We start from the raw sequence: 20,583 nt of genomic DNA, 5'->3' as shown, positions 1-20,583 counted from the left end.
GAAAGGACCCCGTTTTCCAAGATTTGCAGCTCTCAGTAGAAGGTGCCATCTGTTTGGTGCCTGATCCCCTCCCTCATCCCACAGGAAAATCTCTTAGGCTTGAAGTAGCCTTTGACTTCACTTCCAAAGTTCCCCTCTCCTTCTCTGGCTAATTGCAGTGCCTAATAGAGCTAGGCTGCAGAGTCACACTTGGCCAGCAGGGGTCGCTAGCACACACTGCAGCCTGCAGGGTCTACCTGGTTAATTAATGTCTATGTCATCAATTCTGTAAGCTCAAGAGTCTGCAAATCAGATTTCCTGGGAATGAGGGAGACCCACATTTCTGTGACCCAGCCTCTTCATGTCTTGCTGCTGACTGCTGCCTAATACAATATATGTTCAGACACGAGGAGGGAATGGTGGCAGGGGACAGGCCACTGCACCAATCCCAGTGGCTCTGTGAAGTTAGGAAGTACTCAGGGACCCTCTGGGGATCACAGAGATTTTCTGAATTCTGGAACTTTGTGAGATGCTTTCCCTGTGAGCAGACGTTACCACTGCAGAGAGGGTGAGAGGCCAAGGCAGGTTCAGGGGGACCCCCAGATCCCCTGACTCTTTTAAGCAGAAGAGTCAACCAGTCAGGAACGAGCAGACACCATGCATGGATAATCTTACTGTACCATGCGCTGGCAGGACAAAACACGCTCTGTGGTCTTGAGCCACTGTTTGCAAATCTCAGACATAAATTTAGAGATTTTGTCTAAGTTGTGAACAATACCAAACTTTTAGCACTTAGGCACTATTCATTCAGGATAATAATAACCAGTGAGAATACACAGCCTCACTCATACCCAGAGCTCACAGCATCTTCATAATCACCCTGAGTTTGAAACAGGAGCTACCACCCTTATTTTAGAGATGAGAAAACCAAGGCTGGCGAGGGCAGATCCTGGAGCCCAAACCAGGGCCGCATGCTGTAAATCTTCCTCTCCACCCCACCTGCCCGCCGCAGACATGCAGTGTGCCGACCAGGACAGGTGCCCGGGCTCTGCGGCAGAGGCTGCTGCCATTGTGGGGTGGCTCATGCCTCCTTCGGGGCCTCCCAGCAGGAGAAACAGCAGGGCATAACGATTAAGAGACCGAGCTTTGAGGTCCGACAGAGTTGACTTCTCTTTCTGGTCCTGCTGTTTACTAGCTGTGCAACTGGGCAAGTGGCTTGACTTCTCTGGGCCTCAATTTGCCCTATCTGTCAAGTGGGGGAAGTAACAAACAAATCAAGCGGGGGAAGTGCCTACTCTGGGGTGGCTGTGCGGATTAAAGCAAGAACTTCCGTAAAGCATCCAGCACACGGGAGACATTCGGTGCACGGGGAACACAGGAAGGGAAGTGTGCGCTCTTGACACACCCCTGTGTGTTTCTAATTTGTAATCCCAAGTTGAGACTGCAACCTCCACATCTGGAACCAAGAGGGTTTTGCAGGAATATCACGGAGATCATAAAAAACATGAAGAAAAACCCAGTGAAAACCATTCTGCTGGGAACAGCCATGTATAGTCGGTTCATTCCTTTAATTTTTAAAAATGAGTAAGCAATCGTGTGCCCTTTGAATACCCAATAAAAAACGTTCATTATGCAAAACAGTACAACCTTTTTCATTTTTTAATAACACTGTAAATATCTCAGAAAGGATGTATTGTTTCTAATGAATATCAAAAAAGTCACCACATGGATGTTTCCCCTGCCCCCACATTTCCCTCCCCTCCCGCCAAAGTTACCCAAATACTAGTAGGAAATTACAAAAACCAGAAAGCCCTCCCTCCGCCCGGCCCCAGTAGTGTTACGTGAGACCGCGGGGCTGCGCGTCTGAGAGCTGTTGGTGGAGAACCGGCAGCAGCAGCAGTGGGGAGACCCCCTCCCCAGACCTGGTGGGAGAAGAGCAGACAGGACAGACACAAGCAGGGGCAGTCTTCCTGGGTCCGCTTCCTGGGTCCACCGGATCAGACAGCTCAGGGAGAGGCCTGGGCCGTGCGTGCAAAAGGGTGTCCAGAACCAGGCATCCTGACCTGCCCGGGGGCACCGGGGATCTCTCCTAGCAAACTCGGGCTTCAGAGGGGGCTGGCCAGAGCAGAGAAGCTGGGAGTTTGGAAACTTCTGGATGAATCAAACATGTGTGTTCATTACAGGAAACTAAAACTTCAGTTTGGAGAAAGTTTGCATTTCCACCAAATAAAATTGGGAACATAAAGGAAGAGGATAAAGAATGCACCTTCCCTGTCCCCAAATAACCGAGAATCCAAGGCAGAGGCTTGACATGGGGTCTAATGAGGAGAGAGAGGGAGCAGTAGAGAGGTCTGCAGCAGGGCCAGCCTCCCCCCGGGCCCCAGGCCTGCACCGAGGGAACCGGGTCTCTCCTCCAGGAAGACCTGAGGCTCCTCAGCCCCCTGGGAGAGAGAGGTGGGGGTGGGGGGTGGGATGGCTCCTGAGAAAAGGGTAGGGAAGAAGCCTCCAAAGGTTCTGCTGGTGCCAGGAGGATGGGGAGGGAATTGAGAGGTGACAGGATGGCAGGAGAGGGAGGGAGGCAGGGACAGCAAGAGTGAGAAGAGCCGGTGGGGGATGAAGAAGGGGCTGGAGGAAACCAGGCCCCAGGCCCCACGGGCTCCTTCCCCCGGAGCTGGCGGAAGGTCCCACAGTGCAGATCCCGGCGGGGCAGCGGCAGGACCAACAGCCGCAAGCAGAATCGAGGCCGCTTCCTGACCCGGAAAAGCAGCGCCCGGGCGACTCCAGCCAGCCCCGCCGAGGCTGCGGAGCAGAGCTGCGGCTGCGAGCAGGCGGGACAGGAGCCCATCATGCGGCCAGGACCGGGCTGGTCTCCAGAGAACAAGCGGCTCACAGATGAAATCAAACTCGAGTTTTGGGGAAAACACACATCACCGCCACCATTTCCAGGATAAACTTGACTGAAAAAGGGCAGGTGGGGGTGGGAGCAGGGACGGCTGCCTGCGAGCCTTCGGAAGAAGGCAAGATCTACGGCAGGTCTGCAAGCCAGCGAGGCCGCCAAGAGAATCCCCAGGAGAGCGCCAGGCCGGGAGGGACCTCAGAGATCACCTGATCCCGCCCTCCCCATCTGGGAGGGGGGGAACTGAGGCCCAGGGAGGGGAAGGGAGTGCCCAAGGTCACTTAGTGGATCAGGGCAGAGGGGGGCCGCAAGCCAGGAGTCCGGGGTCTGGCAGGACCTCTGTGGCACAGCCTTGCTCTGGGCAAACCTGCCCTGAGAGGTTGGGGAGGGAGGGGGCTGCGATGGTCAGGGAAAAACAGGGGACATGGACTGGGCGGTTAAAAGGCTGACGCCGGAGGGCAGGCAACGCTCCCACCCCATCCGCCCCACAGCCAGAATATAAAAGTTTGACCATATAATACATTTCTTCCTAACCCCTAGAAAACACTGGTTAAAGCCATCCTAGCACGAGAAGATTCTGCTAGGCCCTGTACAGTAGTATCTCTTCGTAATGTTACTTACATGATAACTGGGGGCGAGGAGGGAATACGACTTTAAACCCGAGTGTACACGGCCACCTTAAAATTAACTTGTTAATAAATCCTGTGCAAAACGAGCAAGCCTCTACCACTAGGTGAAGTACGCGGTTCAGGTATTCACTTATACACATGGGGGAGGAGCAGGAGGGAGAGGCATCCGAGGCGGCAGGTGGACGCTCAGAAGTATGTCTCCTTCTCTGTGATGGCGGCAATGGTCCCATCGCCCTTGAGTTTGGCTTCACAGTCATTAACCGTCACCGTCCGTGGGCCTGCTCCAAGCTTGCCCCGCATTTTCAGATCAGCGCTGGGGGTTGTCAACTTCCGGAATTTCTAGATAGTTGGAGAAGAGGAGAAGAACTGTCTGAGAGCAGCTTCCAGGGTCCTGGGGCCTGCCTCGGCCTCTTCCAACCACACCACCATCAGAGCGAGGGCCGGGCCCCCAGCTCTGCCACTGAGAGCTCTGTCCTGGGTGACAACTGACCTCTGTGGGTCTCAGTTTCCTCCTCTGGGAAATGGGGATAACGGAGGTAGCCACCCCTGGCGTTTGCTGAGTGAGGAGGTGGTGCGCGGAAGTGCTCAGCCTTGTATGTGGCCAACCGCAGGTGACCAGGACGGAGCGCCGATGCCTCGCCCCATCCCTCCGGTGGAGACTGAGTCGCTGCTCGGCCATCACTAGCTGTGTTGGGCAAGTCACCTCACCTCTGTGAAGTGGGATCACAGTACCTGCCTGAAGGGCTGATGTGAGGGTGAGCTGAGGCACCTCTAGGGCTGTTCATACAATGATTGCTGGATAAATGGGTACATTTCCCAAAAAACGGATGTCATCACGCTGCCACCATCCAGAGGAACATGTGGTGGGTACCATGCTCGAAGATGGAAACCTTATCACTAACACCAACACTCACAGCCACAGCCTCACACCGCCTTGCACAGGGCTGGCCCTGGGCTACGCAGACGGGATGGCTATCGTCCCTGCACCGACGAGGGAGCGGAGGCCACGGGCAGACTTCTGACCGGCTCCTGCTGCCACAGCCCTGCCCCGGGGCCCCACACCTCAGCTTCACGTGCACTCCCAGGCTCCCGGGAGAGGATGCCGGGCCAGGATGTGGGAGATCCCTTCTGGGCATAAACCCTTTCCCCAGGAAGCCTGGGAAGACTTTGGGGTGGCTGGTTTCTCATGGTCAAGGTTCTGTCTTTTCGTTCAGATCCTGCCACACCTAAGGGGCTGAGCCGACACTGCCCAGGTGGGAACAACAGGGGGTTCTGCAGACCCCCGTGCAGAACACCTGCTGTGTGCCGGGCACAGGCTCCGGGGCCGGGCGCCTGGGTTTGATCCCAGCTCTGCCACTCAACTGCGGCAAGAAACTTTCTTCTCTGCCTCCTCGTTGTCACAGGGGTAACAACGGTGCCTGCCTTCCAGGATTATCATGAGGTTCAGGTTAGTCGACCTGGCCACAGATTAGCACAGATTATCCATCCTCACAGCAATTCTCCGAGCTAAGCACCAGGGACCCCAATTTTCCTTCCGGATTCTTCCTGTCAGCTGGCAGAACATTCTGGAAATGGAGAGAGGTGAACTAACTGGCACAAGTTCCCTCAGTAAGGAAGGCCTGGAGACCAGGTTTGACGACCTCCAAAGAATTCGCTCTGTGTGCCAGCAGGCGTGTGAGTGTAGGGAGATGGAGGGGGTTCAGGAGAGCAGCCTCTCCTCCCTCCCATGCCGGGCCTGAGATAACCTCTGGAGGATTCTTGAGGAGACGCTGGGTCATTTCTGAACGCCAAATGCCACTGGAAATTCGGGCAGGGGCCTGCAGGGGCCAATGATACGGTTTGGTTCCAGATCGGAATTAACCAACCGCCTTTGAGCTACATTCCCTGCAGGAGCCAAGGAGCCTGACTTTCTCTGGGGGCACGAGCAGGCCTGGGAAAGGGACCTCCCTCTGGCGGCTCCTTCCGACAGCACGTGTGGCTTTTTCTGGAGCGCAGGCCCCTCGGTGGGCCGGGTGAAGCTGTCAGCTGGCACTCGCATCCGCACCGCTCCCATCCCCTCTGGCCTTGTCCTGGGAGGCAAAGGTCAAACCCCTGAGATCCCTGGGCTGTGGCGCTGGGGCAGAGACAGGGCCCCGAGACGAGTGCGGCCAGTCCAGCAGAGGACAGAGGCAGAGAAACTCAGGGGATGAGAGCAGAGTCCCGAGTTTCTGCTCCACCACCCAGAGGCTGTGTGCCCTGGGGCAAGTTGCTTCACCTCTCTGTGCTTCAGCCTCCTCATCTGTGAAATGGGGACAATAAGAGCCTCTACCTCAAAGGACTGTTACGAAGACGAAATGGCTTCGTATTTGTAAATGGCTGAGAACAGTGTCTGGCACACAGCAAACGTCTTGCTAAGTGAGTGAGAAGCTGACTCAAACTGTGTGGTGTGCCGACCGGTGGGAAGGGGAGTGAACAGAGCGGGTGCTCTGGAGGAGGGCAGCCGGGCTCTAATTCAGTCTGCTACACAGACACAAACCATATGATTTCACTGATGGGAAACGTCCAGAACACACAAGTCCAGAGACAGAGAGGAGAGTCGTGGCTGTCTGGGGGCGGGAAGAGGGTCAACTGGGAGTGGGCAGGGATCTTATGAGGGTGATGAAAATGTTCTGAAACTCACTTATGGTGATGATGGCACTACACAGGAAGTCACTAAGAATCACTGAATTGTATACTGAAATGGGTGAATTTTATATTTAAACATACCTCAATAAAATTGTTTCAAGAAATTTGGTTTCCACTATGGAAAACAGTATGGCATTTCCTCAAAAAATTAAAAATAGAACTACCATATGATCCAGTAATTCCACTTCTGGGTATTTATTTGAAAGAAAGGAAAACAGTCACTCGAAAAGATATATGCACCCCCATGTTCATAGCAGCATTATTTACAGTAGCCAAGCCATGGAAGCAACCTAAGCGTCCATTGATGGATGAATGGATAAAGAATACACACACACACACACACACACACACACACACAATGGAATATTATTCAGCCATAAAAAAGGAAATCTTGCCATTTGTGACAACATAGGTGGACCTTGAGGGCATTTTGCTAAGCAAGATAAGTCAGACAGAGAAATACAAATACCACATAATCTCACTTATGTGTGGAATATAAAAAAAACAAAAACAAGCTCAGAGATAAAGAGAACAGACTGGTGGTTGCCAGAGGCAATGGGTAGAAAGTGGGTGAAACGGGTGAAGGGAGTCAAAAGGTACAAACTTCCAGTTATAAAGTAAATAAGGCATGGGGATGTAATGTACAGCATGGTGACTATAGTTAATAATACTGTATTGCATAATGGAAAGTTGCTAAGAGAGCAGGTCTTAGTTCTCATCACAAGAAAAAAAATTATAACTATGTGTGGTGATGGATGTTCACTAGACTTATTGTGCTCATTTCACAAAATATACACACATCGCATCACTATATTGTACCCCTGAAACTAATATAATGTTATATGTCAATTATATCTCAATAAAGAAAATCCTGTTTGCTAATTTTTGCCTGTGATGCTCATTTTTGATTGAGTGATGATTTCTCTGAGCTTCAATTTCTCCATTATATGCAGAAAATGATGCCAGCACCCCGGTTTGCTCTGAGGACTCAAGGAGATACAGCACATAGAGAGCCTGGCACGGTGATGACATGGGACAGGTGTCCCCAAATGTCAGACCCTCCCCTCTGCCCTGGGAACGGGGTCCTCAATGAATTAACAGGACAGTAAGAGGTAACAGGTGCTCACTCTCGGTCCCAGGTTCCAGGCTAAGTGTTTTCCCAATATGAACCACTGAGTCCTCAGGAAAACCTCTGTAAGGAAGCCCGGGACTGCGGTTGGCCCCATATTATAGATGAGGAAACCGAGGCTGAGCTCAGTGAAACTGGCTTGACCCGAGGCCTCACAGAAATGTCTCCACACGATGGTAATGATGAACACCTGTCATGGAGGAGCTGTCCCTGGCTTCCCTGAGCGACACATGGGGGCACGTTCTCATCACATCATTGCCCAGAGGAGGGAGCCGAGCCTCACAGCCTCGCCATGCTCACCAGCCCTCCCGGGCAGGGCCAGGCCGGCACTCCCCTGGCCGTCTCACCTGGGGCAGCGTCCCCTCTGTCTTCCACACCTTGAGGAAGGTCCAGAGCGGGATGCAGAGCATGGAGGACAGGGCCATGAGCCAGCCGATGCTGTAGCCCCAGGCAGGGTAGGTGTAGACGTTGTTGTACTTGAGGGGCTTGTACTTGACCAGGAAGAAGATGAAGATGCCCTGTGGAGAGACGGGCAGAGGTCCCGGGGGCCGGACTCCAGCCCTGCTTAACCAGGAGGGACCCAGGGGTGGGTCTGCGTGCAGGAGGTCGGCAGGGAAGAGGGTCGACCCCACGTGACAGCCTCGGAGAGGCAAGGCCCTGCCCTGGGCCACAGGGGGCTCGAGGCCCGTCCCGCCAGCATCAGAAACGCAGGGAATGGACCCCCACAGATCCCGGGACCTCGCTGGGGCTGTGAGACCCTCATCACCCCCCGGCAGCCTCGGCCCAGCCTCTACCCAGTCAGGAATCAATTTTTATTTTTTCCTAGCTGTTTCCCAGGGCTGGTGTCAAAGCTGCCTTTCACAACTACGATGGTTTGTGAAGACGCTTTGACATACTTGCAGGACCAAGAACTGAGTGAAGAGCAGTGGGGTTGTTCTCGTATTAAACATCTGCTCACAAAGGCCTCCTCGTGGTCTGCTCTGAAGGCAGGCGTGAGCCCGACTTTACCCTCAGTTCTGCTGCTTCCACAGCCAACAACAAAGCCGAACGTGGCCTCCGGCACGATCCTCCCCCCGGGAGGCAGGTCCCAGCTGCCTAATCTGCGGGCACAGACTCTGAGAAGGGAGGTGGCTTGCTCGTGGTCACACAGCAACCCAGTGGCATAGCCGGGCTCCCAGTGAGGCCCTCTCTCGCCAAGCCCGGAGACTGTCCCCACGACTCAAACTGAGAAAGGTGTCAGGTGCCCTGGACTTTCTGAACGCACAGAGCGTCACCCAGGGGGCACCATCTCCTCAGTTTCGGCCTTGGCCAGGCTTGGGCTCTAGAGCGGAAAAGTGGGTGGGTGGGCTGGAGGCGGCTCCTGGCAGGGCGCTTACCGCACAGATCCCGGGGGTGACGACCTTCCAGCACCATTTAATGAGCGACAACGGCCGGTAGCCAATCATGTCTTCGATGTTATCATAGAAGCGGTTGCTTCCTGTCCAGAAGAAAACAGACAGGCACACACACCCAGAGAGTTTCTGTACAAGACTCAGAGGAAAGGCCAGGAGGGTCTGCTTTCCCCGCCCGAGACAGACAAATTGTGGCAGGGATCTTCTTTATCACTTAAAAACTACCCAGATGTTACATGGGTGAGGTTTCAGAACAAACTGCAGCAGGAGGGATTCTGATCCGATACTGGGGACACCCCTCCTGACCCTGGGCGGTGAGGCCCAGGAATGGTGAAGAGATCCTGGGAGAGAGGTGGACGGCAGGGCCACCCACCCTTCGAGAGGCAGGGCCAGGGGTTGGCTGACTTGCCAGGGTGAGGGTCTGGGCTCTGCAGGCGAGGGCCTGGCTGGCTGCTAATGAGCGGGGGGCCTGCAGGGCTGTCTGTTCCCTCTCACGCTCCAAGTGGGAGTGTCCGTGATCACGGGGCCCAGCACCCTCACCCCCTCACTCAGTCTGGGGAGCAGAGGACCAGAAGGCAGGTGCGGATGCAGGGCCGGGCACTGTGCGGCTGCTCTGCCTACTTCCTCTCCTACTTGGAGACACGCTGATAACCACCCCATGTTACAGACGGGGAAACCGAGGCTGTGGCAGAAGGACGGGCCCAAGGTCACAGCGCCTGAGCCCAGAGCCCCTCCCTGTGATGCAGGGCTGCCAGAGCAGGCAGGTCTCGCGACACGTGGGAAAGGCCAAGGAGTCCCTGAGGGGAAGGAGGGAGGACACAGGTGGAGACAGGCCACAGAGAACGGGCGCCCACCCGGCCCCGGGCACCACGGCCTCTGCTCACCGTACACCCAGCCGATGCAGATGCACTCAAAGACGGCCACGAAGAGAAGGCACATCCCGCTGGCGGCGTACGAGTCAAAGAGCTGGAAGACGTACATGCCGCCCTGTGGGCGGGGACAGACACACGGACAGGAGAGCAGGGTCAGCTCCGCCCTGTGGCTACCGCCAGCCAGGAGTCACCGCCACCAGGGCACACTGCTTCTCCCCAGCACCCCAGAACACTGCACCCCCGCACCTGGGCGACCCCCCAGACGCCACCCGCGGCGGGCTGCTGGGATCACCTTGGTCTGTCTCCTCTCTCTCCCCAAATGCCAGAGACAGCACCGACGACCAGAGACTGGAGGTTGGCCAGCCTCAGCTCCTCTCCCGATGGTTCTAACAGCCTCCCACTGGCCTCCCTGCCTCCAGCCTCGCCCTCCCCAATCCTTCCTCACACCAGCTTTCACACGGAGCTTTCTAATGTGCAAATCCAACCAGGTCACTCGCAGTTTAAAATTACACCTTGGCTTCCTCTGGCCTGCCAGTCAGGGCCGCCCTCCTCACTGGGCTTCATCTCCCCTCCTAGCAGCCACCCTCAACAAGCTCCCTCCTGAACAGACCAAGGGACAGCCTCACCTCTGTACCTGGGCACAGGCTGTTCCCTTTCACTTGGCAAGTTCCTTCAAAGCTCAGCTCAAACGTCACCTCCTCCAAGAAGCCCTCCTGGACAGCCTCATTCTTCCTTTGGGCCTCCACAACATGTTTTATGGACTCCCAATTTAAAATAAAGTGTCCCCCTGGCAGCTGCTCTGTTAGCACTGAGCTCCCGCTGGGAAGGCCCGCACGCGGGTCCTCTTCGTGTCTCCAGCCCTCATCGCAGGGCCTGGCTTGCAGTAGGACCTCATTAAGCGCAAACTGAATTGTGTGGAGTGAGAGACCCGTGGGGGAGGAACTCGACTGGCTTGTCCACAGCCGTGTCCCTGTCCTGGCCCAGGACTTGGCACACAGTAGGTGTGCAGTCAATCTTCATGGGATGTGGGAATGACGTGAGCCAGCTCTGTAATACACAAATCTGTGATGATTAAGTTCAGTGGGAGGCCCGGGAGGTGAGCTCAGCTGGCCAAGGTCATCCAGGAAGGTTCCCTAAGAGGGAGGGGGTGTCTGGGTGGGCAGAGGAGGGGAGGCCAGCTGCAGGTGTGGGGAGGGGGCATCTATAACGAAAGTCTATATAACGCAATGAGGGTCCTCAGGGGGCAGAAGCAAAAGCAGGGGCAATAAATGTGCCAAAGGGAGGGAGGGTCAGGTAGGGGAGGCACTCTGAATGCCAGGACGGGGTTGGGAGGCCAGGACAGAGCCTGGACAGCCTCCTGTGTGTCTACATGGGGGCTGATTTGAATTAAGCTGCCTCCCTGCACTCACACAGCCCCCAGGACCTCCCTCTATCATGCGAGCCCACACACCCCGGGACTGTGTTTCCTCATTCATCTCTTCAACTAGATCGGCAACATCTCAGTACCCACAGGGCCAGACAGATAACACAAGTGAGAAAAGTGGGCTGGCTGCGAGACACCAGGGAGTGGTGGGGACTATGGCTAACTGGAGAGTACAGGCCCCATTTGGCCACACAATTCTGGTCAATTGTTGCTGGGGGACATAGGCCCAGGTTGCAGCCAGATCTGCAGATTTTCTGGAAGACACCAGAAATCCAGATTTTCATGAGAAATCTGTTTGTTGACAATCTTTTCATGTTTAAAAAAAATACAGTAAACAAAACCCCAGATATCTGGGCTGTATCTGGTCTGGGGCCTCCCACCTGTGACGGATATGGTAGATATTCGGGTCTGCGAGGGTAAGGAGCAGGTCTGAGGCTCCTCGGTGACTAGCAGCGGGCTTGGCTTTCTCAGCTAAACCACCCTCCTAATTGTTCTCCTGGCTGCCTCCTTCCACGAACATCACGCATTTAAGAAAGAACAAGAGGGCACCCACACGTACTGCTCTCCAATCACCAGGCTCTGTTTTAACTGCTTCCCACGTGTCAATCCAGTCGCTCCTTCACAGTGCGATTTCAAGGCAGGCACTATTTTACCCTGTGTTCATATGGGGAAACTGAGGCACGGAGCGCTAAGAACACGCCGCAGGTCATCCAGCTAGCCGGGCGCGGGGCTGAGGACGGAACCCAGGTGGCCCCGGCTGCAGAGCCCACGCTCTCAGCTACCCAGCACACCGCCCCCGGGAGGGCAGAAGCTCGTGGCCTGTTTTTTCCTGGAGCTGAGCATTAAGTGTCCCTAAATGAGGGACAGGAGCCCGCCACCAACCACGGGGACGGCCGAGGCCGGCACGGCCCACTTGGCCCTCTGGACTTCTCCAGCACGACTGCTCACCGATTCTCCTCCACGGAGGAGGGAGCCGGCATGTGGAGCCCCAGCACCGCTGATTAATGGTCTGGGGCAGCCAAGCGCAGCCCCTGACGGGCCCGCGGCCACGAGGCGCCCTTGGGCACAGCCGAGGCCCCAGGCGGAGGGCGGACACGAAGACTGCGAGCTGGGGGCGCCCAGGGCCGAGGTCCAGGAGGGCCCACCACCCGTCGGCTCTGAGCCAGGGACGCCCACCCAGCGCCCGCTCTTCTTGTAGCCCTGCCCCTGTCAGCCTCTTAAACGCGTCAGGTTAACCCCCCAATTTGTACGTGACAGAAAACTCTACGTTGCGTAATTAATCAGCACTTAACGAGGCCCTGGTTTCCCCGTGTGGGAAGAGGCAAGGTGGAAACGGGAAGGACCGCACAGTTCATTTGCCGGAACGCTGATTATCACTCCCATTAATGTGACAATGACTAGGAGCAGTCATAACACCAGCCACCACGCCCCAGTGCCGCTCTGTGCCCTGGGGGCCTGGCCCAGGGCAGGCACGGAGCCGAGCGAGGCCAGCTCCTGTTCTCGTGGACCTTGGGGTCTGATGGGGGAGACAGGTGGACAGACGGTCATTGTAATGGGGGGAGGGAGGCCGGGCTGGGCTTGGAACAAAGTGCTGCAAGGAAGGAAAGCAAAGGAGGCTTCCAGGAGGAGGCGGCGTTTGGTCTGAGACATGGAGGATGAGGAGGATCAACGGACCTCCTTACTTCAGTACCACAGCAACTGCTTTGACGGATCCTCAGTTCCCCCATTTCTTTCCATGTTTCTTACAAAACCTCTTCTTGTTTCTAGGCAACAGTTTTTTTTTTCCTGCTTTTTAAATTAATTTTCTGAGTGTGGGGAAAAAAGATATCTAATCTCATCTGCCCAAGACACTTGAGGAAGTATTTATGAGACAGGATGGCTGCAAGAGGGGAGAGAAACACGGTTTTATGAGACAGTCTTAATTTGGGGGGGGGTCACAGTGAACCCCTCCTCACCCACAGGCCCAGCAGAGACGAGAAGAGGGGTACACACGGAGGGCTGGGGCTAGAACTCACTGCAGCTGAAGGTGCCAAATTTCATCACGTGTCTATTCTCCGTGATGCCCCAGAAAAGCCTGCTCTGAACTTTAGGCCAGTAACAACTAGTCGAGGGGTCCATGGCTGACACTGTCCCCTTCACCCAGAAGTTACTGTAAGGGGTGGCCTGGGCATCCAGATGCTCACGATTACCAGACAAACCCGGCATGTCCCTCTGTGAGTTACTCCCCTCTGGTAACGAGAGCGGTGACCTTTAGCTGAGCATCCACACATGCGAAACACTGTGCTAAGGGCTTGATGAGAACTTCCATTCGCTTCATAAGAACCCATTAGGAAGATGAGAAAACTGGGTCACAGGGGACTCGGCGTGGCCAGGTCACACAGCCAGTAGATTTCAGAGCTGGGGTTTGACATCACCGCCTAATCCAAAGCCCAGACACTTAAATCGCGTGCCACCTTGTTCACACCGCTTACCCTGTCCACACCACTCACCTCTGTTAACATCACGAGGCCCAGAAAATAGGAGACGATCGACAGGGCCAGGATGAGCAGCTCCCGCCGGTAGCCCCTCCGGAAGACCTTGGGGTACATGTCCACCACAGCGGTCACGAGGCTTTCCACACACACAAACTGCACGGGGTAGACGTGACGGTGTGAGGCCCAAGAAAAAGGCAGTTCTCGGCGGCCCTCGCTCTGGGCCAGCACAGCAGGCCTAAACCCCGGGCTTCCCGCCCACACTCACTCACACTGACGGGGGCCCGATAACAACAGTCCCGGCTCTTACAGAGCTCCAGCAGGCCCATTTAACAGATGAAGACACTGAGGCTCAGAGAGGGGAAGCAACCTGCCTAAGATCACTCAGCAAGGAAGTGGCAGAGTCAGCACTTGAGTCAGGGTCTCCTGACTCGAAAGCTAGCACTTCTTCTTTCCCCTGTGCTGCCTGTCATGCATCTATGTGCATGACAGGCCCTGCTCTGGGGCTGAGGATTTAAAGGAGGGCCAGCCCTTGCCCGGGGGCAGGACGGGAGTCTGGGACTGTCCTGAGAGCTCAGTGCTCCGCGGGTGGGGGGCTCTGGTCAGTCTGTGTGGGCTCTGGCAGTGTGTGCGGCCAGCCTCCATTTGCTCCTGCTCCAGGATGGTGACAGCTGCCCCGCCCTTTGCTTCTGGTGGATGAGCGCCCCTCTGCCGGTGCAGGGCAGTCAGGCGAGCCCACCCTGGCTCTTGTGTTTCCACCGAGTCTCCGGGCCCCGGGCAGACTGTGCAGGCTTAGACGGCGGAGCGTGAGCCGCCAAGTGTCTGCACCACGCCACGCTGAGACAGCGCCAGGCACGTGGTATCAGTTCCACTCCTATTTACCCATCAACACCCAGCCCAAATGTCCCAACACACCAGTCCCCCTCCCCGGGTTCTCCTGGCTCTGGAGGCAGATCTCCTACAGGAGTCTGTCCCTGAACAGAACAGGACAGAACAGACCCTCCCTCTCCTCTATGCCCAGGCCGTGCCCCTCACCCCGAGGGGCCTGTGCTTGCTTACATCTATCTCCTTACAAGAAGGTGAGACTCTGCAAGGCAGGGGCCATGTCATTGTCATCTATTTCCAGTGGCACAGAGGAGATGCTCAGAAAATGATAAATGAATAATAATAATAATAATAATGGCAAACACATGGTGTGTGTTGTGTGTCAGGCCCTGTTCTAAGCAGTTAACAGATATCAATGTATTTAATCTGTATGCGGTAAGTAGTACTATTACCCCCATTTTACAAATGAGCACAGGGAAGCATAGCGGGGTAAGCCCCTGCCCGAGGTCACAGAAGGATGACACGGCAGAGCCTGGATTTGAACCAGGCAATCTTGTTCCAGAGAACTGGCTTTAACCACTGTGCTGCACTCTGGGAGGGAGAGAGGAAGGGACGAGCTAAAGGATTCTTTTGCTGGTCACCATGTGGGGGCACCTCCCTTCCCTGAAGCCATTTCTTGGCCCAAATCCTTTCTGATTCACTTCTACCTCCTTAAGAAAGGTATTTCCATCCTCACTGTGCAGACAAAGGGACTGCAGCACAGAGAGGTGAGGTGACTAGCCCAGAGCCACACAGCTGGCAAGAGTCATGAAGGCTGGGACTCAACCTGAGCCCTGCCTCACTCCAAAGCCCAGACTCCTAGCCTCCCCGCTGCCCTGCCTCTGCCGGAGGCTGGCTGTGCTCATCCTTTCTCCAGGGTCCCCAGGGAAGGAAGGAGACAGTTCAGGGGAGGCTGAAGAGACATCAGAGCACGTGGGCTAAGGGGCAGACGGACCTGGGTGCATGTCACTCAGCACCTCTGAGTCTGTTTCTTCCTCTGCAAAATGGGGGCAACAAGAGGGGCCCCCAGTCCCTGTGGTTATCGTGATGGCGACCCGAGGACACAGCCCAGGCACATAGTAAGCGCAGCACACGTGGAAGTGCGTGCGTCGCCCTCTGTGCCCGACCGCTGGGCCCCCGGCCCCCATGCAGACTGAGCATCCCAGCCTGGGTGCCGGCCTGGCTCAGCCCGGGACTCGCAGAGCTGAGGCCCAGCCCCAACCCCCTGCGGAGGCGGCCCTGTCTGGGTCACGCACAAGCTGCAGATCCTCCGGGGCTCCCCCCGCCCCCCAACAATCAGGAGAAGATCATGGGCAGAAACACCCGGCGTCGCAGCGGCTCGACTTAGCGGTTTCTGAGAAACCATCAGGGGAGGACACTGGACCTGGCTGGGCTGACAGACACGTGGGCCGCGGGGCTCGGGTGCTCAGTGACTCGCCCGAGGTCACGGGGGGCGGGGCGGGCAGCACCTCGCCAACAGCCCTCAGTCTGCGCGCAGAGCCGCCGCTTTGGCGGGAGGACGTTCTCTGGGGTCTCAGGGCAACGAGCCGCGACGCAGCAGCAGGGCGAAGGGCAGGTTTCTGGGAGGGAGGAGCGCGCAGGCCGCAGGACTCGGGCTGGAAAACCAGGGAGGGGACTGCAGGAGAGCGGGGAGGGCAGGCTGGCGTGCGTTTTCCAGGGCGAGAAGACGGAAGCGCACGCATTCGAGTGGAGATAAAGGAGGATGTGCACAGGTAAAGGGCCAGCTCTAACTCCAGCCCTCGCGGAGGAAGGCAGGCTGCCGAGTGGAGGCCGGGTCCGAGGGAGCCTTCCAGACGAGGACGAGAACAGAGCCAGGCGGCGGAGCGGGGGGGCGGGAGCAGGTGGCGGTACTGAGGAGCCCTGTGGCCGCTGGGGCACCTCACAGGGGCCCCAACACAGAGACGGAGGAAGGAAGAGGGGCTTTTCCATGTCCCCGGGTCCTCCGTGACTTGCACGGGACAGGGACACGCGCTGGCGGGGTCCCCGGACCCCAGGAGCCACAGCCCACTAGCTGGGAATCTTCCGCTTTGCCACGTGGTGCGCTTGGGCCGAAGTAGTTTAGCAAAATGGAAGTATTTAGCAATTTTTTAAAAATTTGGATTGGGAGTTGGGAATTCCAGGTGTTAAAGAGAAAACCACAAGCCCAAAATGGTGTCGCTTGTGCTAAAGCCCATAATGCCAAACTTAGATTTAATACCTAACCTAACTGCAGTTTCACACTCGCCCAGAAAAGTAATCTTAATCAAGCAGTCTGGAATTTTCCAGTCAGCACCAATGAGGTAATCCGTCATGCAGGCCCTTTGCATCCCCCGGAGGAAGAAGGGACAATCTACATGATAAAACCCTTGTGGTCCCTTTCCCCCAAAAAGATGCTCTTGCCTAAAAATAATCCTTTCTTTTGCTAATAGCTCCCTTGCCCACTCTTCTTCCTATGAAGACCTTCCACTCTGTACAACCCCTCGGAGAGCATCTCTCTGCTTGCTAGACAAGATGCTGCCGATTCATGAATCGCCTAATAAAGCCAACTAGATCTTCAAATTTACTCAGCTGAATTTTGTTTTTTAACACAGATGAGGAAAACAGTGTTTGGGAAGATGTGGAGGGACCCGAGCAGACGTGTTTGGGGGTGACTGTGGAGACCTGCAGGTGGACGGGAGGGTGTGCTGGAACGGTGGGGGGCCCTGATGACCAACACCAGGAGGTGGTGGCTAGGCCCTGAGCCGCTCCTAAGAGCAGCGTCTGGTCTCCCCACCCTCCCAGCCCGGGCACCCCCTTACCTGGCTGTCCAGGCCCAGGAAGATGAGCATCATGAAGAACAAGGCAGCCCACAGCGGGGAGAGGGGCATCATGGTGACAGCCTTGGGATAAGCGATAAAGGCCAGGCCGGGGCCTGGAGAGGGAGGAGAGAAAGGTGCTGGGTGGAGTGCAGTCCCTCGTTCAATTATTATTTTAATCCATCTGTGTACTGAGTGCTTCTGTTGTGCCAGGCGCTGTGCCTAATTCTCACTCAAATCACTTACATCTCCCAGCCACCCTATGCAGTTGGTACTATTATGATGTCCATTTTGCAGAGGAGCAAGCTGAGGCATAGAAAGGTGAGCAAGGGTCTGGAAAGGTCGGGATTCAAAGCCTGGGTGGTCTGACACACAGACCTTCCTCTGCACAGACCCATCTCTACTGTTCTCACCGAGGCCAGGTTCTTGTTAAAATGCAGGTTCTCAGGCCCACCCCAGAGCCTTGGATTCGTCAGTCTAGGGTGAGCCAGGGACCAGGTTCCCGATGAGTCCAGCACAGGCAGTTAGGAATCCAGGCTTGGAGAAAAGCTGGGCCACCCAGGACGCCTCTTCTTTTGGGGTCCTCCCCTCATTTCCCAGGGCCACATTCACTTATTTTGGCTGCTCCAAATAGAGGGCTTGGTTAGCACGTCCTCAGGATGACCTCTAGCCCTGTAGCACAGAGGTCAGGGGTCCAGCTCTGCAGCCAGACGGCCTGGGTTCAAGTCCTCCTTCTTGACTGTGATCTATAGCTCAGCTGAAAAAATGAGGATAATGAAGTCCTGCCTAATAAGGTGGTTTTGAGAGTTCAGTGAGATGATGCAGAATATGGAAAGCACTTAAAAAGGTAAATGCTTAATAAACATGAGCTCTGATTATTATTTTTTACCTTAAAAGCAGCCTTATTAAAGTCTAATTTACCTACAATAAGCATTCATTTTAAGTGTACAGTTCAATGAGTTGTGAAAAGTGTGTACCCCCAGACAACCACTGCAGTCACACATGGAACATTTCCATCGTCCCCCTGGGCCCCTCGCAGTGCCTCCACCCCCACTCCCTGTCTTCACCCTGGGCAACCATTGATCAGATTTTTTTTTTTCACTTTAGAGTAGCTCTTCCCATCTTACCTAGTAGTGAAATTGCTGGGTCCTATGGCAATTGCATGTTTAACTTTCTAAGAAATGCCAAACCGATTTCCTAAGTAGCTCTGATAACTTTACACTCCTACCAGCAATGTTTGAGTTCCAGTGGCTCCACATCCTTGCCAACACTTGATATTGTCAGCCTTTTAAATGTAGTCATTATAGTGGGTGTGAGGTGTTATATATCATTGTGGTTTTAATTTGTATTTCCCTGATGACTAACGATGTCTTCACATATCTTTATTGTCCATTCATATATATTCTTTTATGAAGTGCCCGTTGAGTGTTTGCCTTTTTTAGAGGCTGTCTCCTTTTTACTGAGTTGTGAGAATTCTTTATATATTTGAGATATAAATCCTTTACCAGAGCAGTGTTACAAATATTTTCTCCTCATCTGTGGCTCGCCTTTTCATTGTCTTAATGGCGTCTTGTGAAGAGCAGTAGTTTAAAACTTTCCAGTTGTTTGTTGCCAGCATCTTAAAAATACAATTGATTTTGGTTTATTGTCCTTTTATCCTGTGACCTTACTAAGTTCACTTGTTAATTTTTTCTGTAGGTTTCTTAGGGTTTTTTGTGTGGTTAAGCATGTTGTTTATGAATAACAACAGTTTTTATTCTTCCTTTCCAATCTTAATGTTTTTATTTTTCTCGCCTTCTTGCACTCTTTAGGAACTCCAGTACTGTATGGAACAGAGGCAGAGGCAGCACACTTCCCTGCTTTGTTTCTGATTTTAGGGGAAAGCATTCAACATTTAACAGTCAGGAAATGAGCACTGGTACATACTATTAGTTAAACCACAGAGCTTATTCACGTTCTACCAGTTTTTCTCCTTATGTCCTTTTTTCTGTTCCAGTATCCAGTCCAGGATTCCACATGCACTTCACGTCTCTTTAGTCTCCTCCAATCTGTGACAGCTCCTCGGTCTTTTCCTGTCTTTCACGAGCTTGACATTTTTGATGAGTACTGGCAACTATTTTGCAGAATGGTTCTCAGTGTGGGTTTGTCTGATGCTTTCTCATGATTAAACTTAGGTTATACATTTTTTGGCAAGAAAACCATAGAAGTAATGCTGTGTCCTTCTCAACATACCATATTAGGGGGTATATGATGTCAATCAACCCTATTACTAGTGATGTTTACCTTGATCAGTTGGTTAGGCTGGTGCCTGCCAGGTTTCTCCACTGTCAAGTTACTCTTTTTCTCTTTGTAATTGATAAATATTTGGGGAGGAAATTTGAGATTATGAAAATATCCTGTTTCTAGTCAAACTTTTACCCATTGATTTTAGCATCCATTGGTGGATCTTGCCTGCAACAATTATTACTCTAGTGTTTGCCTAATGGTGGTTGGTATTTTCTTCATTCCTTCTACATTTACTAGTCAGCATTCTTCTGTAAGGAAGAGTTGTCCCTTCACACCTATTTCTTTCTTTCTTCAATTTTCATTTATTTCAGTATGGACTCCTGGGTATTTAGTTTATTCTCTGGGTCACAATCCAATACTACCATTATTTATTTTGCTGTTCAAATTCTTCCAGGCTTGGCCACTGGGAGCTTCTCTAGGTTGAGTCCTGTGTCCTGACACGCCTCCATCCTTTTTCTGAGCACGTCCTTATCTTCGGCACCACAACATGCTGCAGCTTCATTCATCCTCGACCTGAGTGAACTGCTTCTCCAAAGGGCTCTGGCTCCTTTCGCTGGAGAATGGGGTTTAGACACCAAGATCTGGCCACTGGGGATGCTCACTGCCGCTGGAGTCTCATCGCCCAGAGGCCTTCTAGCACACACAGCTAGGAAATGCGTGTATGTATGTTTACCTACATACACACGCACAGATATTTCTACATCTATCTGTATACGTATTAAAACCAGGAGTTCATGCTGATATCTCCAATTCCCGTACAGTCCTTCTAGCTTCTCCACTTTCCTTATTGCTCAGTGAAAAACCTGGCACTAATTATCTATATTTACTTGTTTGTTCAATCCTACATACACCAGTTACAGAATTGCTAACCCATACCCCTGTGCTACCAGGAGTATGTGCAGAGATTTTTATCTAGCCTTACAGTATCCAGTCAAAATACTGCTTCCGGAAATTTACTCAGCTTAGTTCTTTTCTTCCCCCGTTCTCTTCAGTGTGGAATACTGTAGTATTCCCCTGTAATACAGCTAAGTTCATTTATTTGTACTCCATTTTGGGTTCTATCCACAAAAAGTAACTGTTTGTTTATCTTGGGTGGTATGTGCAACATTACGTGGTTCTAGGAGTCAGAGCTAAGGAACAAAGATATACTCAGCAAAGTGTTGCTTCCCTCTCATCTTACTACC

At 53.8% G+C, this 20,583-nt stretch overlaps 1 protein-coding gene across 1 annotated transcript in view; it reads right to left on the bottom strand.

The window, feature by feature from the left end:
* Window positions 1–1,747: 1,747 nt before the first annotated feature.
* Window positions 1,748–20,583, bottom strand: part of SLC6A11 (solute carrier family 6 member 11) — a 127,655-nt gene continuing 108,819 nt past the window's right edge. The window contains exons 9-14 of the mRNA XM_004443786.3: window positions 17,117–17,229; window positions 13,473–13,610; window positions 9,573–9,675; window positions 8,674–8,774; window positions 7,645–7,815; window positions 1,748–3,843 (exon numbers count right to left, since the gene is read on the bottom strand). Coding sequence (XP_004443843.3) covers window positions 3,691–3,843; window positions 7,645–7,815; window positions 8,674–8,774; window positions 9,573–9,675; window positions 13,473–13,610; window positions 17,117–17,229 — 779 coding nt within the window. The 3' untranslated portion in view covers window positions 1,748–3,690. The remainder of the gene's footprint in view (window positions 3,844–7,644; window positions 7,816–8,673; window positions 8,775–9,572; window positions 9,676–13,472; window positions 13,611–17,116; window positions 17,230–20,583) is intronic.

Source organism: Ceratotherium simum, chromosome 5 (genome assembly GCF_057802395.1).
Source record: "Ceratotherium simum simum isolate JZ-2026a chromosome 5, ASM5780239v1, whole genome shotgun sequence".
Taxonomy (NCBI): domain Eukaryota; kingdom Metazoa; phylum Chordata; class Mammalia; order Perissodactyla; family Rhinocerotidae; genus Ceratotherium; species Ceratotherium simum.
The sequence above is the reverse complement of the archived record's forward strand: the minus strand, read 5'-3'. Positions and strand labels throughout refer to the sequence as shown.